The 27,939-nt window shown below is 39.2% G+C and overlaps 1 protein-coding gene across 8 annotated transcripts in view; it reads left to right on the forward strand.

The window, feature by feature from the left end:
- PPFIBP1 (PPFIA binding protein 1) overlaps window positions 1-27,939 on the forward strand; it is a 175,718-nt gene that overhangs the window by 100,333 nt on the left and 47,446 nt on the right. For all 8 annotated transcript variants that reach the window (XM_068561797.1, XM_068561794.1, XM_068561799.1 and 5 more), the window contains 3 exons: window positions 9,293-9,391; window positions 14,243-14,448; window positions 26,802-26,888. In XM_068561797.1, coding sequence (XP_068417898.1) covers window positions 9,328-9,391; window positions 14,243-14,448; window positions 26,802-26,888 — 357 coding nt within the window. In that variant the 5' untranslated portion in view covers window positions 9,293-9,327. The remainder of the gene's footprint in view (window positions 1-9,292; window positions 9,392-14,242; window positions 14,449-26,801; window positions 26,889-27,939) is intronic.

Genomic DNA, 27,939 nt, shown 5'->3' on the forward strand with positions numbered 1-27,939 from the left:
TGAAGAGCATGAAAATTCATTTTATGAGATTGTAGCTAGCAAGGGTGATAGCAGTGATCAAATTTATCTTAAAAGTTAAGGTGAGAAGATAGGTTTCTGGCCTGTGCAGCTAAGAGGAAGCTCACACTATTTGCCAAAACAGGGAGTATAGGAGCAAGAATAGTTATGACATGCCAGTGTGCATGTTTGAGGAGCTCCCGGGGCATATGCATTTGTGCTGCAAGCATTTGATGTCCACCACATGAGACACTGGGGATGCAGAGATCAGAAATACAGTCTCTATTATCAAGGAGCTCACAGCGCAGTCAAGGAGACAGATACTGTAAAATTAGGGGTCTCATGAAGTCATACCCAGGATGCTCCGGGAGGGCCCAAGGATGCCTGAACTGTCTTGAAAGTGTGTGGATGGATGGAAAGGATGCCTGAGCTGTCTTGAAAGTATGTGTCCCCGGGCTTAGAATGGGTGGTGCAAGGAGAGAAGTGACAACACAGAGGTAAGAGAGCAGGGTGTGTTCAGAGAAGGGTATGCTGTGCAGTGTGAGAGGCAGGCGGGGGTGGGTGTCCTGGAGGTGGTGTATAGTTTTGGACTAGAAGCATATGAGATAGGTGGTCCTGGTCAAAGTTGGTGGTCCTAGCCAGGGCATAATAGCTGTTTTGATAAATACCTGTTGAATGAGTGAGAGGCATACTTGGGTTTTGGACTGAAATCTTACTTCTTGAGTGACCTTGGGCAAATCCATAATTTTGTGCAGTCATCATAATAGCTAATAATAGGTAGAGGGATATGGGCCATCCTTTCCGTTTATCGCTAGATCTTCAGACTTACTGACATTTAATACACATCAGTTTTTCAAATAGCAGCAACATCCTTTTATTCAAGAAGTGAAAGATCTTGGCTTATTGTAATGAACTTTTAAAATCAACTCCCTTCTTGTTATCATTCCTACATAACAGTAGCATAGAGCCAAAAGGTTCCTTTCCTTTTATTTTGCCCTATTTTCCTTGCTGCTTCATTTATTTGAATATTTAATCATGTTTTGTGGTTCTTCATTTTTGGGAGCAGGAGAAGTAACTCTTTCTAATACACAGTCATTAATATGCCCTCTTTTATGCTCTGCCTTACATCTCTCTGTGAGAGGCTCTTCCATTTTCTGAGCGTATGTTTTTGTTTATGCAGGTGGTTAAAATAACAAGTACTTTCTTATTTGGTTTGTAAATATTTGGTGAGCCCTTGGTATGCTTGAGGTTATGATAGAAAAATAAAATATTTAAGCCAATTATATCAGGGTCAAGGGTGTTTGAAAATCCTATTGTCTGAAGATATGGATGAAGAAGTTTAAATATTTTATTATGGAAAATCTCAAATGTATAAAAATGTAGACAGACTAGTATAGTGTTACCCTATGTACTTATCACTCATCTCAACAATTATCAAATCATGGCTAATCTTGTTTCATCTATATCTTTACTCTTATTCCCTTCTCCTTTATTATTTTAAAGCAAATTCCAGATGTCATACCGTTTCATCCATTAATATTTGCTCCTCTCTATTATTACATAAACATTAAAATAATTCCTTAATATTGTCAAATACATGGTGTTCAAATTTCCAGTTATATCATCAATATTATACTTATTTTTACAGCTTGACAAACTTTTTACATGTGTGTTGTAACATTAGATGTCACCCCTGCTGCCAACATCCCCACTCTTTTCAACACTTCCCCTGCCCCCTCGACCCCCATGTCTTACCATGTTGCCCTTTTCAAGTGATTCTGAATTAATTTTCTAGGGATGTTAGAGAAGACTGCAGGTGAAAGGATTTGGGCTAATACAGTGTGGAGGAGGAAATACGTGATGACAGATACATAGCAGAGAACCAGAAAACAAGGAGGATTGCATAAGAATCTTAAGAAGTTCCAGACATAATGACTGAGTAGTTGAAGTTTAAAGGGAGAGATTTTTTCAGGTTAAAACCTGAACTGCTTCTTCAGAGCTGTTATTTTTAGATCAAAAGTAGAAGCAGGAGCTGGGGAGAAGAGCTGTGTCCTTGTTTACCTTGGTAGCCAGTTCTCAACTCCTCTGGGTGGGGCTCGCTGTCCCGAGGGGAAAGAGGGCCTCTTGTGCTCTAGCACAGTGACCGAGCGCATGTCAGAATCACGTGGCAGCTCACGCAAACCCTGCCTCTAGACTTTCTGACTCAGTAGATCTTGGCCCAAGGATTTACATTTCCTTCCTTCCTCCCTCCCTCCCTCCCTCCCTTCCTTCCTTCCTTCCTTCCTTCCTTCCTTCCTTCCTTCCTTCCTTCCTTCCTTCCTTCCTTCCCTTCCTTCCTTTCCTTCCTTCCTCCCTCCCTCCCTCCCTCCCTCCCTCCCTCCCTTCCTTCCCTTCCCTTCCCTTCCCTTCCCTTCCCTTCCCTTCCCTTCCCTTCCCTTCCCTTCCCTTCCCTTCCCTTCCCTTCCCTTCCCTTCCTTCCAGAGAGACTGGGCAGCTGGCCTGGCCTAAAACATCAGTTAGTCAGCAACCCTGTAAAAAAGTATGGTTTTCTGTCAATGCTTTAGCCACCACACCCATTGCTGAAACATTCCCTGATATTTTACCTTATTCAAATCTGCTCTAAATGGATCCTGGCCAAGCTTGAAGTATACCCAAAATATGCTTTTACATTTTTTTTTAAACCCATACTATAAAATATGGATGTTACCTCCAGGAGACTGCTTTTCCAAGACTTTTCTCAACTTCTTTTTCTTAAACCATCGGAATAGGAAACCACTAAACTGAGGACTCTTGCAAGCAGAGCTGATGTCTGAAACAAATCAGGGGTTTCTCCAGTTTGAACTACAACCTTGCAAACCCCACTCCTTTGTTGTTGTTGGTAGTTGTATTTTCTGGTGCCTTTTCCTTCAGCAAGTCGTTCAAAGAAGTATGTATTAGCTATTTACAATCCAGAAATGAATCTGGTATCGTGTGAGAATTATCGGATGATAAAGTTTTTACTTTCTAAATGGTTTTGACCACCTAAAAGATGAAGTTGTAATCAGCAGCTTTCTGGGTAAGCAAAGAATTAGAACAGAAGAAACTGGATATTCTGAGTTTTATTTTGGATCTTAGGTGCATATAATTGGATTATTCATTATCCTTTATTCATGATATATTATCATTATAAGGCCATGCATAGCCTACTTATATTCATCCATTTTTTTATTTGGTTCCTTTAAAAATATTGTTTTATTTCTAATTTCTAACAACCATTTTGAATCCTAATTTTTAAAATTTGAGGTGAAACTTACATACAGTGAAATGAACACATCTTAAGTGTATTTGATGAGTTTTGACAAATGTAATAACTTGTATAACCAACACCTCCATCAAGATATTGCACAGAAAGCCCCCAGTATCTCCTTCAATCATTCACCACTTCCTGCAAGTAATTCCTACTTTCTGTCACCATAGTTTACCTATTTTTGGATTTCACATGAAAGGAATCATATAGTACGTAGTCATTTAGGTCTGACTTCTTTGGCTCAACGTAATGTTATATGTATCAGTCTTTTTCATTGTGGAGTACTATTCCATTGTATCAATATTAAGTATGTGAGAATGCCCAGGGGAATCTTCCTCTCAGAAATGTTTCTGAGGATATAGGAGCATCTTTATAGAGCATGGGATTTTCTGAACCCTTTTGACCCAGGCATGAAAATTGATGTTGCCTTATTAACACAGATGCCCGTGAAGTGAGGCTGCCTCTAAAGTCGCTTAAGCCATGGGCAAGTCAGACTTTTAATAAATATGGAAGCTCTATTCTTAGCTTTAGTGCTTTACCATTTCAGGTTGCTGTTCTTATTCTTCTATATAGTCCTTTAATGCCCATTTCGAATTTATTGAGACTTATTTTGTGGCCTTACATACATGCATGGCCTGTCCTGGTGAATATAACAAGTGGATTGAAAAGAATGTATGTTCTGCATTTGGATTTTTTTTTTTTAATATTTGTTTATTTATTTAGCTGCGTTGTGTCTTAGTTGCAGCACGCGGGCTTCTCTCTAGTTGTGGCTTGCAGGCTCTAGAGCGCGGGCTTAGTTGCCCTGTGGCACCGTATCCCCTGCATTGGAAGGCGGATTCTTAACCACTGGACCACTGGGGAAGTCCGTGCATTTGGATGTTTTGTTCTATAAATTCAATTAGGTCAAGACGGTTGATAGTGTTGCTAACATCTATATTATTACCTGAATTTTTTCCTACCTTGTGTGTCATTCTAAAAGAAGGTTGAAAAGGAGGAACAAATGAAAGATGGGACAAACAGAAAAAAAAATGGCAGGGCAGTAGACTTAAATCCAACCATATCAACAATTATGTTAAATATAAATGGACAGAATTTGTGTAATTCTCCCTTAATTGTGTCAGATTTTGCCTCATGTCATTTGAAGCTCTGTTATTGTTGCAAAAACATTTGTGATTGTTAGGGCTTCCTGATGAATTGACTCTTATCATTATAAAATACCCCTCTTTCTTTCTAGTAATACTTCTTGATTGGAAGTCATTTTTCTTATATTAATATAGCCACTCCTCCTTTCCCAGGCTTACTGTGTCTTTGGATTTAACCAGTCTGACAATCTCTGGCTTTTATTAATGTTTATTCAATTTATATTTAATGTAATGATAAATTATATGATTGAGTTTGTCTACCATTCGCCATTTGATTTCTTTTTCTCCCGTCTGTTCATTGTTCCACCTTTACTGCCTTCTTTTGGATTAACTGAGGATTTTATTAGTAGTCTATTTCATCAACTCAATTGGCTTTTTACTTCGTCTTTTTATTTTATAGTTTTAATGGATTATATTATATATTCTTATTACAGCCTGCTATGAATTAGTGTTAAACATCTTTGTGCATAATGTAAGAACTTTACCCCCTTCTATCCACTGAGCCATTAAGACTGTGATTTTTTTCATAGGCCCTAACCACTCTGCATCATGTGGCTGGGGAAGTGCCCACAAGTGAAAAGATGTATAAATGTGAATCTCACTCATTATGGTTCCCTTTACTCAAGAGCTGAATTTCCCATAGTTTCTACCTGCTTTTGGTCACTCTCCAATTTCTTTAAAATTGTTTTATATGTCATCCAGTGTTTTGTATTGCTATTTGTGGGACAGTAAGTCCAATACAATCTATTCCACTGTTATTAGAACTGGAATTCCCATTTTGTCATTTTTATTTTTTATTTTTTATTTTTTTCCTTTTTTTTTTTTTCCACACACACACACTGTATTTTATTTTTACAAGAGATAAATAGACTGACACCAAGCATTGTACATGGATGACCACAACAAAAGCAACGATGATTGCACTTACCAAACATGAAACACACTCATACTATGTCATAATATTGACATTCAGTCCAGTAATCCTCCACTGTAACAGCTCCTTTACTTTGCAGTGAAAATTGATTTGTATATTCTTTGCCTCTGAGTCCTTGTGGGATTTTTTTTTTTTTAAATTCAGACAGAAAGTCACAAAAATTATACTCATCCTCATCAGTTCACTCAGTCCCATGTAATTAATTTTTTTTTTCATCTTGATCTTTTGTTAGCACTTTTATGAGTTCATCAGTTTTTCATTAGAGTTCTGAAAATGCTTATTCATTCAGTTCAGCAATACAGTCAGTTACCAGAAACCTGTACTTGTCAGAGTCTTTTCCATGAATTTCTTGAAGATGGAACCCTTTTATAGGAACATATTTGCAAAATCATCAGAGTACACCCAGAACTGTCTGTAAATGACAAAAGACTTAAAAATGACCACGGTTAAAGATTTGATGAAAGTTCATAATAATGCAGTTGACAAGAAAATTAATTATTTCTGAGATATACATTTTAAAGTAATAACTAGGATTATTACTTATAACATTATACCAGAACATATAAGATTTTTAGAAATTTCATGTAATGTCTGAAACATTTATATTAACATATTTCCATACATATTTCCATACAAATATAAGATTTTTAGAAATTTCATGTAATGTCTGAAACATTTATATTAACATATTTCCATACATATTTCCATACAAATACAAATATAAGATTTTTAGAAATTTCATGTAATGTCTGAAACATTTATATTAACATATTTCCATACAAATAACCCAATGAAAGTTTAGTATTAGTTGTTTTCCATTTTGTCATTTTTAATAGTGTAATAATAACTTTTGAGTCCATCCCTAATTCAAAAACTTGACAGTAACCTTCATTTAACTTTATAACCCTTTTTCCCATTCTGTCCCTCTACGTCCCTGGCTTAAGGCAGCCATCATCCTGAATTGTGTATTATCGTTCCCTCTTTTCTTTTTGTATAGTAATATTGAATCTATATGTATTTCTAATATATGTGTGTGTATTTATATATTTGTATTTAATTGTTTTTAACTTTGTAAAAAGTCTTGCTGAATTTACCAGAGACTTACTTTTTTATTTGCTTTTATATTGCATAGATTTGTCCAAACTACACATGCATTGTTTTAGTTTATTTTGAAAACTGTATGCAATTACATTGTGTAAATATACCAGTTTATTCATCTCCTCTCACATTGATGGACATTTGGGTTGTTTTCACGTTTTTGTCCTTGTGACAAGTCCTACTATGAACATTTGTGTATTGCTCATGGTTATATACCTTGGGGTAAATATTGCTAGATTGAAAATGAATGTAAATGTTTAATTTTAGCCCATTTTACATTCCCATTACCATTCTATAAGAGATTCTGTGCATTCACATCCTTTTATAGTACTTGGTACTCTCCAATTTTTTTGCCAGCTGACTGGGTGTAAAATGGTATCACATTGTTATCTTAAGTTTCTTGACTATTAATAACATTAAGCATCTCTTCAGATTTTTATTGGTTGAAAGTGTTTCCTCTTCTGTTATATGTCTGTTCGTGACTTCACCTCTCCCATTTTTTTAATCAATTTGTAAGAATTCTACACTTGGAATACCACTGAACTACCACCTATATTTAACTAATTTTAATTTATTAAAGAAGTCTTTGACCTTTGAATCTGTCATTCTTCCTGACCACCCTGTTTAATTTGCAAACCTCTCCAAATTCCTGACCCTCTGATCTCCTGAGGATAACTGCTCGATTTTTCTTCTTTAGCACCTACCATCTTTGCCATATTATATACATATTTATTAATTGTGTTTACTGTCTGTCTTGTCCTTACTGTTACATGTAGGCTGCTATGTGATAAGCATAGAGATTGAGAGTAAGCATTTATAAACTTTTATAACACTTTAATATTGTCATATTTTATTATATTAAACAAAGACTTAGTCTCTAACAAACTGGACATTTTTTAAAAAATTAGTTCTTCACCACCATTTTGAAAAGCATGGCCTAAGTTCTCATACCTCCACATCATAGAATTTGAAAGGTACATTTAACAGAATAGAGAAGAAATAGATAACTATCTGTCTTTCTTGGAAAAGTGTTCATGCTCTACACATATTATAGTTGCCAAAAAAGATGAATATTTGTTTTTCTAAGTTAGTGAGGTGATGAGAGCTTTTCTAACGTGAGCATTATTTTATTTTATCAGCATTCCCCATGTTTATAGCTGAGCCTGGCATGTGTCTGTCTGTCTCTCTTTTATATATATATATAGATAGTATCTATCTAGATACTATCTAGAGCTCTTTGAAGTTCATCTTTTAAAATGAAAGGGAATGTAAGCCACTTAATGATATAAAATTCAAGGACCATACACTCTTTGGCTTAATCCTTTGTGTTCTCAATTTTCATGTTTTGAGGTTTCCAGCCTGAAGTGTGATCATTAAATTTGTGCCCCATCTCTCTGGACTGTGCACTAGCTAAATGTGCAAGTAGATTTTTGAGAACTCCTAGGTTCATAACCTAGCTTATTAACCCCCTGATTTCTGGGTGACTGTAAACGCATGCCTTGGGTATTTTTGTGCTGTAGTATTTCTACATAAAATTGTAGTGATATTTTATACCTTCTGAAGGGAGTAAAGTTCTGGGAAATTCTTAGATGAAATCTATGAATACTATAAAATCAAAGTAAGATTTCACAATGATTAAATGGCATTTTATTAGAGTGAATGCACAATAGAGAACTGATCTAAGCAGCTGTTTATCAGAACTGTAAATATGTTCGTAAAAATAAAGTGGTAAGACCTGGTTACTTGGAAACAGAGGGCAAAGGTTTCTTTTAAGCAACATATCCTTTATTTCCCAGGTGTTTGCTACACCATAGTATCTGCAAAGTAGCAAGAGCCTTACTTAGGCCTGTTGGGAGAATTTATATGTGTGCTTAGCTGGTACCTGAAATGTATTAATTAATATTGAAAATCACATAATTTGCCTTTTTCCTGTTAATGACCAAATTTTTTGCAAGGATAATTTCAATTTATTTTTTAACTGGTAAAAGAGTGAGTAGATTGTGACACAATTTCAGCCTAAACCTATCTGTGAGATAGGATCAGAGAAACAAAAATTTAATATTATAGTGGAAATCAGACAGACCTAGTTTAAAAACTGGTCTTTGTAAACTGGTTTTTGTTATACTTACTTGCTGTCTTTACTGGCAAAGATCAACAAACATCTTTGATCTCGTTTATAAAATGAGGAATTTATGCATTTTTTAGGGTTCCTCTCATGATTAAGGATTATGGATAGTTTATATTAATGTGTCAGAACCACTGTAGGCACTCACTCAATACATGATAGCGATTGTTATGTTGCAAAATACCAGTAGATGTGTATGTGCTTATTATATATGTTCCTGAACCGTTTTCTTAGACAAATCTTACGGTAATTCCCTATTGCAAAAAAAAAAAAAAAAAAAAAAAAATTAAAGGCAAAATTGAGAGAGCAGAGATTAGGTGGGGCTGGTGCAGAAAGAACAAGTCTTATCTACACAGCATCCCTCATGGCCCTGAGCAAAGTTCCACAGCCACCTCTGATGCTCTCACAGAGACCTAGAGCTCTACAGAGTACAGCATGGAAACCATCCTACTGGAGTTTAAACACCCTGGGTGCAAGAACTGCATTGTACTTATTTTATTAATTGATCAGTTATAGCATGTGGTCCTGCAGTACAGTAGGCAGATGATTGGTCATAGTTTGTTAAATGATTCATTTAATTCAGCTCTAATATGTCACAAATTCTCTGTATTTGACTGCTAGGTGGAGTTATAATTTGATGTTGAATTATTAAACCTGCCAGGAAGCATGTGTCATTTAAGGATGTAATGATAACATCATTATTTTTTCAGATCTAGGTTGGAATTTGCCCTTGACAAATAGCAAAATGATGAGTGATGCAAGTGACATGTTGGCTGCGGCGTTGGAGCAGATGGACGGTATTATAGCAGGTAATCTGCATCCTCTAAAAGATGCAATCATGACATTTACTTTGCTCTCTTGGCTTTTTTATTACAACTCTTTTATTACCTCTCCACTTTCATATTTTCATTTATTGTCTCTCTCCAATGCCTTTAGGTTCCCCATGGTTTCATCTTTGTCCCTGTTCTCCAGTTTTTGCCAGAATTATTCTTAAATGTCAAAAATTCTAGTACCATCCTGGGCTTCTGATCCAGGATAAAGGTGATTCTGGTCCAGATAGTCTGTGGACTGCACTTGGAGGGATACTGCTCTACCCAGTATCCAGGAGTGTTTTGATCTTTTCCCTTGAATTCCACATTCACTTTTCCACCAATGACTCTCACATCTATTTATTCTTCCAATTCTTTGCTATTCTTCAGGTCCCTATCTCTACCAGCCAACCAGATACTCCCCTGAAATGTCCTGTAGACACATCAGTGGCATCATTTAAAACATTAAGCTCATTATGTGTATATGTATAACTGATTCGCTTTGCCGTACACCTGAAACTAACACAACATTGTAAATCAACTATACTCCAATAAAAAATTAAAACAAACAACAACTAAAAAACCCATTGAGCTCATTATCTTTCCTCAGAAGCCCCTCTAGTTGTCTTTGTCTTGGCTAATTTCATAGTCCTCCATCCGTACAGTTTCCTAAAGCAGAAGTTTAAGTCATGCTAGACACTTCCTACATGTTCCCCCACTTAGTTAATCAAATTCTATCAATTCTACCTCCTACCAAATTCTGCCGTTCCCTCCTCTCTAAAATCTGTCCTGTCTGTGCTACCATCGTCTTGCTTTATCTAAATAACCCTCTCACTTGATGTCCCTGACACTCTGGCTTTCCTGCTCTAGTCCATCCTTTTCCAGACCACCAGAATCTTTTTTTCCAAAATGCCAATCTGATCATCTTCTTTTTAAAAAATCTTCAGCAATTCTCTATTATAGAAGCTGAGCAAAAGCAGTCGACTATCATCTCCTTGTTTTCTCATCATAACTGAGGGGACTGACTAGTGGATGAGCCCTTTTCACTCCCTCGCATTCCCCAGGAGTGTTGGCTACCTAAGGTCTCATGTCATATTTTGTGTTTTGTCGCAAGAGGAGGACTTCCATGTATTTAGGAACCAATTACAACGAGGAGCTGTCTGAATGGGCTTCGGGTGGGCTTGTCATGCACACACCTGGTGGTCAGGGTCAGGGTACAGTTGGTCTCTACCAGCTACCAGGGTCAGGATATAGTTGTCCTGGCCCCAGCTCCTTCGCTTTTCTGGTCACAAATTGGACTCTACTCTGCTTTGGTGGTTTGAAGAAACCAAAGGTATTTTCCTCTTCAGAAGGTTCTTCTCTTCAGGGAAGTGTCATGCGTGGTTTGACCTCCTTTGTTATACTTCTATGTCCTGGAGACCCAACTTCAATTGGACCTCTTTTGTAGATTAGACCACACCTTGAGTACTGTATTCGATTCTTAGAATATTATTTTCAAAGTGTCATTGGCAAACTAAAACTTACCTAGAGAAGGTAAGCATGAAGCTGAAGAGTTTAACAAACTAAGGAACTGGTTATGTTTAACCTAGAAAAGTGTATTCTTGCTCAGGGCGTGACATTGGGTTGGCCAAAATGTTCCTTCAGTTTTTAAGTAAAAATAAAAGACACATTTTTCATTTTCACCAAGAATTTTATTGAACAACATATTCACCCTTTTGTTGCACTACCTTCTGCCATTTTTCAGGCAACTCCATAATTCTGTCTTCCCAAAACTTTTTATCATTTTGAGCAAAGAACTGTTCCAGGTGCCTTTTACAGTCTGCCAGGGAATTGAAATTTTTTCCATTAAGAGAATTTTGTAAAGACCAAAATAAATGGAAATCTGAAGGTGCAATGTCTGGTGAATATGGCAGATGAATCAGAACTTCCCAGCCAAGCTGTAACAGTTTTTGCCTGGTCATCAAAGAAATATGCGGTCTTGCATTATCCTGATGGAAGATGATGCGTTTTCTGTTGACTAATTCCGGATGCTTTTCGTCGAGTGCTGCTTTCACTTGGTCTAATTGGAGCCGTACTTGTTGGAATTAATCGTTTGGTTTTCCGGAGGGAGCTCATAATAGAGGAGTCCCTTCCAATCCCACCATATACACAACATCACCTTCTTTGGATGAAGACTGGCCTTTGGTGTGGTTGGTGGTGGTTCATTTCCCTTGCCCCGCGATCTCTTCCGTTCCACATTGTTTTACAGTATCCACTTTTCATCGCCCATCACAATTTGTTTCAAAAGCAGAACGTTTCCGTTATGTTTAAGTAGAGAATCGCATGTGGAAATATGGTCAAGAAGGTTTTTTTTGCTTAACTTATGTGGAACCCAAACATCAAAGCGGTTCACATAACCGAGCTGGTGCAAATGATTTTCAGTGCTTGATTTGGATATTTTGCGTATGTCGGCTATCTCCCACGTGGTATAACGTTGGTTGTTCTCAACTGACGTCTCGATTTGATCGCTGTCAACTTCAACTGGTCTGCCCGACCGTGGAGCATCGTCCAGCAAGAAATCTCCAGCACGAAACTTCGGAAACCACTTTTGACACCTTCGAACAGTCACGGCACCTTCTCCATACACTGCACAAATCTTTTTTTTTTGCCTTTCAGTTGTGTTTTTACCTTTCTTGAAATAATAAAGCATAATATGCCGAAAATGTTACTTTCTTCCTTCCATCTTCAATGGCTACACAAAAATTCACTGATTTTGATGTTTTTATTCAATGCATGCTGATATGACAGCTGTCACATGCAATCTAACGAAATTGTTTCGAATGAAGTTAAAGACAACTAAGCGCTATTAGAGCCATCGTACGGAAAACCCGAACGAACTTTTTGGCCAACCCAATAGATGCTATTTTTTTTTTTTTTTTTTTAATTTAAAAAATTTTTTTATGTCTTAACTTCCTTTTTAAACATTGAAATACAGTTGATTTACAGTGTTAGTTTCAGGTGTGCAGCAAAGTGATTCAGTTATACATATATATATATATTCTTTTTTCAGATTCATTTTCATTACAATTATTACAGGATATGGAATATAGTTCCCCGTGCTATACAGTAGGTCCTTGTTGTTTATCTGTTTTATATGATATATGCTTTTAAATAGTTGAAGGACTATTCAACCATTTACTCTGTCACAATTTCAGAAAATATAACAACTAGAACCAATTCTAGGCTCTTACCAGAGGTTGCATGTAACCGTACACTTTTAGTGAACCTCTAGTCAAGGAAAGTGGTATTTCCGGAACAGTAGTTGAGGGATTACATTTTACATATTCCACTAGATTGGTGTATTTGTTCCTCAGCCCTGGCAGGCCTTCAGGACCAACATTAGAGTTATTAAGAAAGTCAAGATTCCCCAGCCCCCACCTCAAACTGAGTCAGTCAAAGCTTTGTGGGTAGGACCTGGATTTATATTTTCAAATTCCCATCAGTATTTCTCCAACTGAGGTAAGAGGGAGAGGAGGAGAACTGACTACAAACATTTGGGGAATTTTTCTGAATACATATCTCTCCCCTCTCCCCACCTTGTTTTGTGATGGAGACCGAACAGAATAGAGGGTGACCGTGGGCTCGTGTGTTTTTTAATGATATCATCAGATGATCCTAATACTTAAAACTGCTGGAATAGGACATTATAGTCTGTCTGGGTTTTGATGCTTTTCTGTTCTTCCTTCCTCCTGACATACTCTCCTCTTTTTTCTGAGTTCTCACCTCAACTTTACAGGGTTTCCTGCGGGGGTTGATTGAGACAGTTATGTGGCTCCACTAGCGTTCTCCACTGTGCATATCAGTGGTCACCATCAACACAATTTGGTAGATGTTTGGTTCAAATCTTGTGGTCCAGTATTAGGAATATCAATGGAATGAACCAGCTGAAAGAGAATTCCTTTCCCCATTGTGAGAACTGGCCAACTGGAGAGAGAACTTACACATTGGCTCACCAGTCTCATCAATTGTAAGACCTTCAGATGTGTGAGGTGATGGCCTAAATATCATAGCTGTTGAAATTTAAGTAGAAAGTTAGTATGTATATTTGATGGTATGTATATTTGATAGACCAGAAAATAAAAATCAAAGAGATGAAGAGGTGTATATGGGTGCTTTCAGAAGGGGCTGTGAGTCAGTTGTATGGATTTAAGTAGTAGAATGTTTTCTCTAATAAGTAAAAGAGGACAAAAAGGGCTGTAAAACTATGTTTTCAAGCTGATGTTATCAAGAGCATTTGATACTAGGCTGCAAACAAAATCGTGGGGGGGGGGGGGAACGTTTATACACACATGCACATACATATACAAATGTACACATGCAAGTTACTGAAGTTCTTCAGAGGTTAAATTCTGGTCAGTTAACTGGGAGCTGGCCCTCTTACCTTTGAAATTATGCTATGCAATTTCCACCTCAATGTGCAACTTATTTACAGGGCATTTAGAGTTTATGGTTTCTAAAATTTGTATTTTGGGGAATACATGGCTCCACCCAACCTGATCTACTACCTTCTTAGCCCTTGTTTCCTTGAGGTCAGCACATCTTACCCCAAAGCCTACCATACTCTTACTACTCCACACAGCTGGCCCCCCTGTTAGATATTTGGTCATTGGTATGTATCATCAATTGCATGGTTTTTATTATTTCACCAAATGACTATGCCTTGGAGAGGTTTACGTGATTGAATTCTCTTTTCCCTGTCCCTTGTTTGGTCATTCCTCACTGTGACTAAACTTGCTTGCCACCTTCAGCTTTGGTATATCATCCAACATAAATTGCTCTCTCCGTGATTTTTTTTTTTTTTTTTAAACCTAGGTTCTAAGGCCCTGGAATATTCCAATGGGATTTTTGATTGCCAGTCTCCCACCTCCCCGTTCATGGGAAGCTTGCGAGCTCTGCACCTTGTGGAGGACCTGCGCGGGTTGTTAGAGATGATGGAAGCGGATGAGAAGGAAGGCTTGAGGTGCCAGATCCCAGACTCCACGGCGGAAACGCTCATCGAGTGGCTGCAGAGTCAAATGGTAGATGTCTGCTTGTTACAGGTCCCGCACCGTGAATCTTCTGTTGCTTATTCCAAAATTTAGAACATAGAATAGCTGATCAGAACAGGAAAAAACAGTTATAGGGCAATAGGTTTGCCCTGATTTTATCCCTTAAGAGATTCCGATTCCCTTTTGACTCTAAGGATAGTTTTTTTTGTTTTTTTTTTTAAATTTTATTTTTGGCTGCATTGGGCCTTCGTTGCTGTGTGCGGACTTTCTCTAGTTGCGGCAAGCGGGGGCTACTCTTTGTTGGGGTGTGCGGGCTTCTACTTGCGGTGGCTTCTCGTGTTGCAGATCATGGGCTCTAGGTGCGCAGGCTCAGTAGTTGTGGCTCGTGGGCTCTAGAGCGCAGGCTCAGTAGTTGTGGCGCACGGGCTCAGTTGCTCTGCGGCATGTGGGATCTTTCCGGACCAGGGCTCAAACCCGTGTCCCCTGCATTGGCAGGCGGATTCTTAACCACTGTGCCACCAGGGAAGTCCCAGGATAGTTTTTTTTAAAGTGCTCTTAGTATACATTTCATGAGTGCCAGCTGGTCACCTGATTTTACCCATAAAAGTGGACTAGCTTTTCAATTGTGCTTGAATGACCTGCTGTGGCTTAAAAATAAATAGTCCTGTGAGGGAAAGAACCTGGCACTTAATAGATGCTTTCCTGGTAATACTGGGAAGTTTACTGTAAAAGGACCCAGTAGCAATTTAAAATAGGGAGTGCAGTGAATAGATACTTCTAATAACAAGGGAGGTCGGTAGCAGTAGTTGATGTCAAGTGCCATCTAGTGGTTGTGACAGTCATTTCAGTTCCAGTGCGTGAGTTAGGCTGTGGATTGGGCTTTAAATGGTGTTCTTATTCACTGAACAATGAGCCTCTTTCTAGGCATCCGGCAGATCTGCCCTTTCCCGGGACACAGTGGTAAATACCGTGGTTTTAGTATGCGTTAAACACGTAAAATGTAAAGAATATCACAAAAATATTCAGAGGAGAAAGTAGAAAAGGTGTTTATTTTGTAAGTATTTAGAGGATATTCAATTTTTAGGAAGATGCATGAATAAGCCTAGAAGTTAATTGTATCAATATTTATATAAAAGCTAATGAAAATTGTATGAAAGAATCAAGATCTGTTTTTGGTCTGCGGTGGAAATGTAAGCTGTTTGCTTTGGGAACCTTAATAGTAGTACATCCTACGACTAAAGCATTTTCATGTGATGTGACACAAATACCGGTGCTCCCACCATGTCCCATGCTGGACCTTCTTACCTTTCCGGCCAGTATATTGTACCTTCCCATTTCAAGCACAAACAGTACGATCCATCTTTTAGTGGTGGTGCAGCTATGCCACCTTGATAGTTAGAGATATTTTACTTTACTATAATACACAGTGCCTCATTATTGTACTTTATAATTGCTCTGTAAGTTTCTCCTCTAGAGATTTAAGTATCCAGGTTTGCTGATTTCTTTGGGGAATTGCTTCATGGCTCTGAGACCAGACATTTCCTAGCATATTCCTTAGGCTATTTCTACTTCCTCTCTCACCCCTTCTTTGCTCCATGTTTTCCTGACCATTCAGCACGTAATAGGAAAGGAACTTATGCTGGTAGAGGAACCCATTCCCAGCCAGCATCCAGAGGCAGCCAATGGCAGCCATAGCTTGAGAGTACTGCGGTTGAATTGTTCACTTGTGTCCAAAACATTTCCATTAATATGTGCTCAGTCTGTTCTGTTACAGTATTTCCGGAAAAGATTGAAAGTGGTGATGGTGGTATCTGAACCTAAATCATGTCATTCATACCTTTTTCAGAAACTTCCAGTGACAGTCACAGCTCACTGAGAGAAGCCAAAGTACTTGCTGGATTGCAAGGCCTTTAGGACTTGCTCCTCACTGCTTTCTGACCTAGTGTCTCATTGCACTTCCCCTCTTTCACTCCACTTCAGGCACATGGGATTCCTCACTGATTCTCCAACATGCTGGGGAAACTGGCCTCAGGGCCTTTGCACTGGCTGTTCACTCTGCCTGGAAAGTGCTTTCCTCGGATATCTATATGGCTAGCTTTCTTGCATTCTCCTTTAAAAGTTGCGCTCTCAGTGAGGCCTTTCCTGGCCGCCCTATCTAAAATTTCACATATTTATTCTTCATAGTACATCTCCCTGCTTCATTTTTTTCTAAAACTCACCACTTTCTTACGTAATATGTATTTGCCATTTTTATATGTATTTTCTATCTCTCCAACTGGAATGGAAGCATCATGAATCAAAGATTTTTGCCTATGTTTAAAACAAGCCAAAAGTGTATCGATGTTGCCTAGAACAATGCTTGGCATTTAGTAGGTGGTCAGTAATTATATTTGTGATGAATGATAAAATGGCATATACCTTTGGATGAACTGAGGTTATTTATTGTGTCAAATTTATTCTTTGGATGCATCATGGCTTGTTAATTTGTGTTTTTGGTTGCTCTCTTATCTTAATATTTGACATTTTAAAGTTAAGTAGCCACAAAATGACACATACTTTACATACCTTACAAAGATTCAGTTTTCACCCAAAAAATGATAATAAAAAAACTAGATGCGAGTCCAGGGAGGTAAGTTTTTGGAGGGTTAAACTTATTTATATTTGTCCAACTGATTTATATCTGTCCCCTCACGTGGACCCCAATCCTTCCAAATTACTTGTGTTTTCTCAAGCACGTAGAAAATGAAAAAATAAAAGAAGAAAGATGGCAAAGGGCAAAGCCCAAAGCAAGAAGGGAAGAGTGGGAATGAGTGTTTGGAATAATAAAGGCATAGGTGTGACATGAATAGTCAGAGCTTACCCTGTGTAGCAGACTTTAATTTTAGATCCAATAGGTAGAGGGTCTTAAGGCTTGCAATTTAATGATTTGCTGATAGTATAGCTTTCTCCCATTTTAATATGTCAGAAGTTGTGATGTGTCTTACGATCTTAAAAGAGGTATCCATTATACACGTTTTAGCTGGGATTGTTTCTTTTTTCTTTTTTTAAATAATAAGGAACCTAGAGTAGTCAAATAAATTCATGGAGACAGAAAATAGAATAGTGGTTGCCATGGGCTGGGGTAGGGAGGAATGAGAAGTTAATATTTAATGGGTACACAGCTTCAGTTTTGCAAGATGAAAAGAGTTCTATAGATGGATGGTGGTGATGATTGCACAACAATGTGAATGCACTTAATGCCACTGAACTGTCTACGTAAACATGGTTAAAATGGTAAATTTTTATGTGTGCTTTACTCTCATCAAAAATTTTAAAATTAATAATTTGATAAAATTTAATGGCAGCTTAGAATTGGAGGAACACAGAATCCTACAAATTGTATTGTACATGGGATAATCATCAAAATAACGAATAAAGGAGATCCTGCCGTAAGAAAGCTGTGAATGATAATAAAGAAGGCAGGGCTGTAAATTGGCAGTTACAAACGCTGGCTACGGAGACAGGTTGGCTTTAAATGTTGGCTTTGACTCTTAGAAGCTTGTAGGATTTGGGGAAATTTTCCTAAGCTCTTTGTCTCAGTTTCCTCATCTGTAAAATGGGAGTGATAGTTTCTGCCACACAGGGTTATGAGGATCCCACAAGCTAATGTATGTTGCGTGTTTGTCAGTGAGCCTGGTGGAGGGTTAGTCAAACAGGTAATACTGAAGTGTGGATTGTAGAGAGCAGAGGGAAATGTTTAACAGGACCCTTTGCAATGAGGGAAAGAAAGGGTTGAGTCCAGTTACAAGGGGGGTTAGGTTACAAATTATTTCTACAGTTTACTTCTTTGATAAAAGAGTACAGACATTTCCCAGACAACGGGGAAGCTTCCACAATATTTTAGAAAAACTTATTAGTGATACTAGTTACGTAATTAAGATTTCATTCATGTTTAATGATGGCCAACTTGAGAGTCCATGTACTTGACTGACTGATGCTAATCTACTCATTAGTGCAACTGGGCATTTGAATTTCTAACTATTATTTTACCCAAGCCATGAAGATCCCCTGGTTTCCTGTAGGGTGCAGGTTATTCCTTCACTACTGATTTCTGCTGCCTGTTCAATTGTTTCATATGATCAAAAACTGGATAAGAAAAAAGAAAATAGTAACACTAGTAGCCTGTTAGAGTGAAGGGTATTAAATCTACAAGAATGAATTTGTTTTAATCAGGTAGCTATACCTATAGCCTTCTAGGAATGAATAAGTTTCTTTTAGGACTTGGAAGTTTGTCTCCTGTGGTTAAAAAAAAAGTCAATTGAATGCAACATATTTGTTCAATAACTGAGGTATAATTCTCTGTTTTGATTGTGAAATGTGGTGTGTTAACACAAATATTAATAATGGAGAATTATGTGCTTTATCAAGCTCAAAGTCTAAGAGAGCAAACAGAAAAATATGTCTAATTGTTTGAGCCAAGCAAGTTTTTGCTTACTTTAGAGCTAACTCGATGAATTGCCCTAGAACATTCTTACAATGCTTTTTCCAGTAGATGGAGCTGAGGTTCATGACCTTGACCAGATCCTGAAACGCCAAAGTGTCTGATCATTTGGCATTTTTAATTGTGAAGCAGTCTCAAAATCACCAGAAATTACAAAAAGGCAGTTTTCAACAAAGTGAGTGAAAATACTGATGGTAAAAACTGCAAGTCAGGCACCATAAACCATGAGATAAGTAGCATATAAAATGGGGGAAATGAAGTGTTCTTGACTGGCTTCTGACCTGTTGAATCATTATAATGCGTTTCTACCTTTTCTCTATGTTAAAAAAAAGATAATATTAATCCTAAATGTACCTCGTTCAAATGTTTCTGTAAAAATAACAATACTCATAATTTATTTAAAGAGTTCAGACACGGGGTATGTTCTCTCCAGGGCTGCTGGCTGTTCTTCCTGAGTCCCTGACCCTCAGCCACACAATCCATCCGCATCCCACCGTCCTCTGATCCCTGCTGCCCTCTGGCCAGCTTCTCTTTTCCTGTGTGCCTCCAGGGAATGTTTTTTCAAGCCTTGGCAAACAAGGTACATCCTAAGATTGTATCCCATATGTGGTCACAATTATCTGAGTTATGCCACGTCTCACTGAGACATCCTGGTTGAAGTTAAACCTGTTTTTCCCTTAGGCTTCTGGAAAACTCACATGGAAAGGGTCCACAGAAACAGGAAAGCAAATGGACCAAGTCAGCAGAATTCTCCATCAAGAGAGGCCAGTGCTGTGTGAACAGTGAGAGAGGCGCTTTCAGTGGAATCCCAGGCTACCAGTAGTTGTTGGGATTGAATAGAAAGATTCCTCTATTCTTTTATGAAAGTGAGTTAAGAAAGAATAAGTGGCAAGAAAAATAGGGACAGCATTTTTTCTTGATCTCAAGTTCCCCTTCCCAAAGTAGAAGAGGTTCTTTTGCTAGCTCTGCATCCTGTCACATAGCTAGATTTTAATAAATATGAATAAAGGAATGAATAATGGGTGAATGAATGAATATGGTGCACTCCTAGAATAGGAGCTGAGCCTTAGTTTCTAGGGGACCTTATGTTCTCCATCCTTCTGGAACTCAGGGGACTTTGGAGTATACCTGTGACCGGGATAATGTTGCAGGCTCAACGTGTACCCCCTCCCTGCTACAGAAGCTTCGGGAGCATGGTGATATGCATGAAAATAAGGCGAGGAGGGGTACAGCCCATCTTCTCTCCTCAAGAAAAGTGTCTAAAAGAACCCTTTAGGAGACACTAAAGCAGTCTATCTCCTCACCCTGATTGGCTGTGGATGCACGAATGAGAGGTGCTGGCCTGCCCTAGCTGTGTAACAGGATAGCCATTGTATCTTGGCAATTAATATTTTAATTTGGCACAAATACCCCAAGGGAAGCTCTCTCACTGTATTTCTAATAAGACTGGCAGATGAAAGCACTTGGCATCTGCTGCTCTCCCCAGCATTTCAGATGTAGTTACATTTTTGGAGTAGTGAACCTTAGAGGCTGGCCTACTGCTGTGGTTTCTCTCGCTCCAGAGCACTGTTTAGTTAAGAAGATTCTTTCTGTCTCTGGGAAACAAGCACCGTGAAAATTAAAACCCAGAAAAACAAAACCTCAAGGCTGTAGTCTAATTTTGACCACATCGTAATCTTGACTTGGAAAGTACAGAATATATTCAGGCTCATTCTGAGTTTCAGTCTTTGATGTACTTTCTGACAACACTGAATAAACTGATGTCTTTCTAAGAGACGGTCATGATTGGGCTTTTGGGATGGGATGAAATGTGTGTGAGGTTTATTTCCCCTTTTGGTTTTCTTTCTGAGCAGAGATGCTGAGATTTTGGAATAAACGGAGGGCTTCCTGAAGACGTTGTTCTTCTGAACTGCAATAGAAATTTTGGAAGGAAAAATAAGTGGGCTGTTTGCAAGACTGACCCAGAGTCAGAGGTACTGTAGTACACAGGGGCACTGGCCGGTTGGAGGGGATGCTCCACTGGCCCCAAATGGTAGCGGTGTTGCCCTGAGATGATTGTTTACAGCACAAAGGTAGGCCTCCCCACCCTAATTACACCACAGCAAGTGCGAGGACAGGGCAGCAGAGCACCGCCTCCGCCTGGTGGCTTGATTTCCAACGTTATTGGTGTAGTGTTCTCTAACTCTTAGGGCAGAAGAGTATGAGATGCCTTATTGCGGTGTTGGACCCAAATGAAATATGACTGTGAAATTTGTGGCTGAAAGATTCAAGTCTTACCTCACTCTCTCCTCCTCCTTAGTCTCTCCTAGGAGAGCAGGCAATAAATGTTTGCATGAGGTGGTAGAGATACAATACTGTGATTAGGACATGAAAGACCCTGTATTAGATATGTCTTTTGGTAGCTAAAGATAACATTTAATTAACGGAGCTTGAGTGAACTGCACCTTCCCTTTTCTTTCTTTCTTTCTCTTTTATTGGCCGCACAGTGTGGCTTGCGGGATCTCAGTTCCTCAACCAGGGATTGAACCCGGGCCACGGCAGTGAAAGCCCGGAATCCTAACCACTAGGCCACCAGGGAACTCCCCCCCTCCCTTTCCTTTGTTGATACTGAATTTTAAGAAATAGAATCATGAAATCAAAAGGGCATGGCAGTTTTTAAAACTATATATATTTACTGGGTGGAGAGAGAGAGAGAGAATGAGGAGGGGTGTGTGTGTGTGTGTGTGTGTGTGTGTGTGTGTGTGTGTGTGTGTGTGAGATAGCACTAGTCCAACTATTTCTTAACATTTGTTGTCCTTATAAAATTGGACTGATTTTCTTTTCCCTATTTTAATTTAGTTACTCACCATTCTGATTTGGGAATGTTATATTCAAAATGAGTTCTGTGTTATAAATAAGTTTAATTGTGGCAAATCACTGCTTGTATGTTGATCTTGGATTTTAACAGGACAACAGAACTCAGGAAAGAACAACAAACCAAAAATGAAGGTTGGGGACAAAAGAGGGCCAAGTGTAGGCTAATGCAAACCAACAGAACTAAGAAAATCAGAGGAAAACACAGCATGATACTTTCAGCAAAAATAACAGACAAAAGACTCCCACCTACCATGAATTAATAACTATTGAAACTGGGTGATGAGTACAAAGGGTTTCATCATTATAGTCTTTACTTTTATATATATTTGAAATTTTCTGTAAAAAAACATTTTAAAAAAGAGACCCACATAAGGCAAGATGTTAACATTTATTACATCTTTTTACTTGATTGTGTATTTATATTTGATGATTAAGGGGAAGTTAATATGAAAAGAAGAGCTTCTACTTAGATGGCAAAGGCTAAAGTAGGTGGTGCTTGATATTACGTGTAGCACCTGCCACGTGAGGTCAGGCAGTTCACATTCTTGGGTGTGGTTTCTGACTAGCCCTAGGATTCTATAATTCTATGAGGAATCAAGCTTTGTAGACATTTTTCCTCCATTATGCCAGGAAAATCTGGCAAACACCATGGGTTCCTTAATTAAATGAAAGTATCACTGTTATAGCCCAGCTGCATCTCCTGCCCTGCCCTCCCTGATGTGCTACAGTCCCGCCCTTCCACACACCGTTAGTTGACGATTACGTTGTTGAAATCCTCCAGTTGATTCCAATTTTGACTTAAACTTTCAGCTGGACTGAACATGGTCAACGTAGGGTTGCGTCATGAGTTGAACTAGAAAGAGTTATTCTGAAGGCATCTCTGGAATTTTGAGTAAAGTAATATGGGCTGGTGTTCAATGTTTTGGATGTTAAATTGACTCAACAAGAGTCTATACCAAATATGTTTCTAATTATGAGCTTAGGGTTTTGTAAGCATCATGGGAGAATCAAAAGAAATGTAAGAGAGTTTCGTACTGAGGTACTGTTGGGAGGAATAAGTGACCAACTCGCGTAAAATCACTAGTAAGCCCTCCCTGGTGGAATATGATGAAAAGTTAATTGTGAAGTTCAAGACAAGACACAGAAGAGAAGTCAGTAGAGGAGAAGAGAATGGCACAGTATAAGGAGGTGGGAACTGGCTATGAAAGATGGATTTCTATGAAAGATACAGGCAGAGAGGAGTGGGAGGGGGTTCAAGGGTGGGCACAAAACCTTGGAGTAGATGTTGGAAAGGAGAATGGACGAAAGTTCATTGAGAGGAAGAAATTTATGAGGAGGAGGAAAGAGGCAATAATTGTAGGTCAATTCACAGGGAAACAGGAAATCAAGGTTCCAAAGTAGAGGAATGATAAGCTTTTAGGAAGGAGTTAAGGCTCAGTTCCCCTGAGACTGGCAGGAAGGAAGACAGGGAAGACGTAAGAGGCAGTACGTAATGTGCGTTGAAGAAGGAAGTATATGAGGGAGTTCATGCAAGAGGACCTCAATTACTGTCCGTTAAAAAGGCTCTGAGGTCACCTCTTAAATGTGGTAGGAAGAGGGGGGTACAGGCTTGAGGGGAAAGGAGCTAGTGATCATGGAGTGTGTGTACCAGGTGGTAGAGGAAATGTGAATAAAAGTCTTACTGAGAAGGAAGAAGGCCAGGATAAAACCAAACATTCATTCATCTTTTATTTGTCTGATGTTTATTGAACACCTATCATTGTTCCTTCATTCAGCAGTCAGTTAGCAACAGTCCTTCACTGCGCGTCAGATGGAAAGAGGAACCGACAGAGAACGCAGAGTCTGTTGGAAGAGAGAGACGCATAGGTAGCCAGGTCTAACCTAGTCCTTTCAGTGTGATGCCTGCTGTAGTGAAGGTTCATCCGGATGCTGTAACTGGCATGTAAGTGAACAGGCAATTCAAGGAAGACTTTCCAGACCAAGCCCCATTTGAGGTGGACCTTAAGGAATGAGGAACAAGGAGGAAAGGGTAGGAAATGCAGTCTATGCAGAGGGAATAGAATTGGTGTGTGAGAGAGCATGCCGGGTTTGGGGAGGCTTGGGGTGGTGTGGGGGGTAGAGCACAGGAGATGGAGGAAGAATAGGGGCGGTAGGGTATTTGCCTAATGGAATTTACCGCTTGCTAACATTTTTGAGGCAAAGGTAACAAAATTAGCAGAAACAGAAATAAACGTGAATAGAATAGACCTTTACCTGCTTGAGTAAGTCAACACAGTGCTTTGAAAGCATGTAACCATTCCAGTGGTGGCTCTTTTGCTTTATGTTCCTATAGTGATTTTAGTGTTTAAAAATAAACTACTCTTGGACTTCCCTGGTGGCGCAGTGGTTGAGAATCCGCCTGCCAATGCAGGGGACACGGGTTCGAGCCCTGGTCTGGGAAGATCCCACATGTCGCAGAGCAGCTAAGCCCGTGCGCCACAACTACTGATCCTGCGCGCTAGATTCCGTGAGCCACAACTACTGAACCCGAGAGCCACAACTACCAAGCCTGCGCGCCTAGAACCCGTGCTCCGCAGCAAAGAGAAGCCACCGCAATGAGACGCCCACGCACCAAAACGAAGAGTAGCCCCCGTTCGCCGCAACTAGAGGAAGCCCGCGAGCAGCAACCAAGACCCAATACAGCCAAAAATAAATAAATAAAATTTTTAAAAATCTAAAAAAAAATAAAAAAATAAACTACTCTTGAGTGTTATGAGTGCTTGTAAATATCAATACAGTGTTAAGAAACGTGAGTATGCTCATTGTGGTCAATTTTTAGTATTTTTAAATGGATAATTTTGTAGAACTGGTTTTGAAACAACTTATTTCCATATCATAGGCAGTGGTTTCATGAAACACTTCTAGAACTTGCCCTAGAAACACTTCTAATCTTGCTCTAATTTCCTTCAGTCAGGAGAAAGAGGATTTTTGTTTTTTGTCTTCACTGAGCAGAAAGCTTTTTTTTTCTACCCAATGAAATGGATCTGTTTATAAAACATTGCTTATGTAGTTTTAAAAGCAGATGCCTGCTAATGTTCATAATCAACATGAGGAATTTAAAGCTGTATAGGGCCGGTCTCAGCACTTTCTTAGATGGAGAACATACATTACACATCCTGGCTCTTTTCCAAAAACCTGTCCTCAAGAAGTTAACATAAATTTCATTTTCCTGGTAGTCCCCAGGGGTGGAAGTCATCCCGGCCACTCCGTCAGACTCCTCCTAATACTTGTAATTTAATTCCGGGCACTTCAGTTTACAACATAAATAGAATTATGCTGTGATAATTGTGCAGGTATGTGGTCAAGCAGGTGATGTTAAAAATTGTATCCACACAGCGCGTGCTTACTAAATTAGTTTCAGATTCTCTTGTGGCCTCATGGGAAATACATCCAGTGCACCGATGTTTTGGGAAGAAACATCCTGCAATTTTCTTTTTTGTTTCTTTTTTGATCTGTTTCTTTTTGTTTCCCTCCCAACACATAACTTTTGTTATTCTCAGAATTTATACTTAAAAAGTGCATTAATTGGAAAGGCAGAATGGTAAAAGCACTTAATTCTGGAAAAATAATTGCTGTCACATCAGCCGTGTTCTGGGCAGTAAGCATGTACAGTGTGTATTTTCTTGAAGTCTGAGGTTGTTTATTTGCTTTTTCAGTTGAACTCTTGGCGGCCCCAGCTAACCATTCTGGGCGGCCCCATCTAACCATTTTGGACTCCACTGGCTTTTATTTCTGTTGTATTTGAATGAGGAATCAGGAAATTCTATTGGGATTACACATTATGTGATTAGGAACTATTTAAATGAGATACCAAGAGACACAGCACATGTACTACTCTATTTCAAAATGACATTTTTATGTTGTCTGCGCTCTGTGAGCCTTTTCAATCTGTCTCCTTAATCACTTGTATATATTGCAGTACAAGACAGCTGAGGAAAAAAATCTGCACTTCCTTTCCCAATCTGTACTTCCATTGGCATTTGTGCCATCCATAAATACGCCCAAATCTGATAAAAAAGGGGGCAGAAGGGAGGAGAAAAAAGAGTAAGCACTAGTCTAAGTAGAGCACTGGCCTGGATGCTGTGGAAGTTACAAGATGATACCAGTTTGCAGGCTCTGCCTGGAAGCTTAGAGTAATAGTAGGTGAACAAGCAAACCCACGAGAAGTTAATGAATTCAGAACGGAACGTGGTAAATCACCGATGAGCATGGCTAGTCAGTGCTGCAAGGGGAGGTCATTGTGGACTCAGTGCTTAAGCTCGTGGGGGAAAAGAGAAAGGCTTCAAAGGGGAAGGGAAGATTTGTCCTGTGATTTGAAGACTTGAGCAGCAGGAAGAGGCCGGTGGTGTAAGTTGCCCCTGCTGTCTCCCGTGTAAAGGCCGGCATTGGTAGTCCTGGATTTGGGACTTTGGGAGGAGAGGGCAGGAATGGAAGGACCTCCCAGGTTATTCCCGCTGATAGAGGCATTCAGGGGGAAAGAGCGATTTTGTGCCCACCCACATGCTCACAGAGCTTTGTGTGCCCAGGTGGGCATCCACTGTCAGTGACTATCAGTAGCCACTGTTCCTTTTGGGTCATTATTTTCTTCTTGATGGGTTTTTTGTTCTTGTTGTTGTTTTGTATATGAACCGTGTTTCCTTCTCATATTTTCTACTAAGGGCAGTAACAGCTGTGCTGAATTCAATTCAGGTTCCTTGGATTAAAAACATATGCAATTGTTATTTACCCACAGTAGTTCAATTTTTACTCTTCTTTTTTTTTTTTTGGTAGCGCCAGGTCTTTAGTTGAGGCAGGCAGGCTCCTTAGTTGCGGCTAGCCGGCTCCTTAGTTGTGGCATGTGAACTCTTAGTTGCAGCATGCATGTGGGATCTAGTTCCCTGGCCAGGGATTGAACCCGGGCCCCTTGCATTGGGAGCGTGAGTCTTAACCACTGCGCCACCAGGGAAGTCCCTCACAGTAGTTCAGTTTTAAAGAGGGTCAGGCTTACCCATATCACTTCCTTTTTCAGGCAAATGGACACCTCCCCGGGAATGGAGATGTGTATCAAGAAAGGCTGGCACGTTTAGAAAATGATAAAGAATCTCTCGTTCTTCAGGCAAGTGATTTCTAAATGCTGTTTTTCCCTCATGACTTAACTTACAAAGACCATTTTAACTTGGGATGGCAAGTTCAGATGCTCTCAGGAGCCAGACTGCTAATAGAAATAAGTGCAGTAGGCCATCTGTGCACGTTCAGGAGCCGTGAGGACTGTGGCAGAACAAGCATACGTGTGAACAGCACTTCTCGGCCTCTGCTCTTCAAGGGCCAGTCTGATGACAGGCACAGTGGCATCTGATTTTCTGATGTGATCTGTTTTTTTTTTTAATATATAGCAGAAATTCTGACTTTTATACTATATATGTGTGTCTATATATTCATACATCTATTCCATAAGTATGAATAAGTATTTCTGAATCTGAATGTATATTTAATTTTTCAATTTTAAAAATGATACCATGGACCAAACAAAACACAAAGTGGGTGGTGGAGTCCTGTTTGTAGGCTAAATTAGAGTTTTCCTCTCCTTCATAATCTTTTAAATCCTTGGCGCGTAGTTTTACTTTGGTATGTTGAGCTAAAAGAACTGAAGCATATTTACCAGGCTGGTGATCGTTGGGAGGAAAACTCAGGTTTGCAATAAGCACTGAGGATGAAGGACTAAGCCAGTGGCTCCTCTTGGACCTCTGAGCTACACCCTGGCTTTTGAACACATTCGTGGACCGTGTGATCATGAAAGATCTCATGGAATTTGGATTCCCTGGACTCTTTATTTGTCAAGCGTCAGATTTAAATAGTCCTTGATGACTTCTCTTTCAAACGTTAACTTCATTTCCTCTCTTAATCTCTAATACCACCTCCTACCCCCACCATCCCTCAAAAAAGATAATTTCTGTATGTGCTCTTTCTCTGTAAAGTGTTGCACATCCCCAATCAGCCCTAACTTCCTTGAAAATTGCATAGGAGTCCTCAGACCAATAAGCAGCACATAAATAAGAGTGTGAAGGTCTGGTTTCTTATTAATTCTCAGATTTCTTTTTTTTACAGCCAAATGAGTGGTAACATCATCCCAGTTTTTGTTCTATGTAGAGAAATAAAGTTGGCAGTGG

Source organism: Eschrichtius robustus, chromosome 13 (assembly GCF_028021215.1).
Source record: "Eschrichtius robustus isolate mEscRob2 chromosome 13, mEscRob2.pri, whole genome shotgun sequence".
Lineage (NCBI taxonomy): Eukaryota > Metazoa > Chordata > Mammalia > Artiodactyla > Eschrichtiidae > Eschrichtius > Eschrichtius robustus.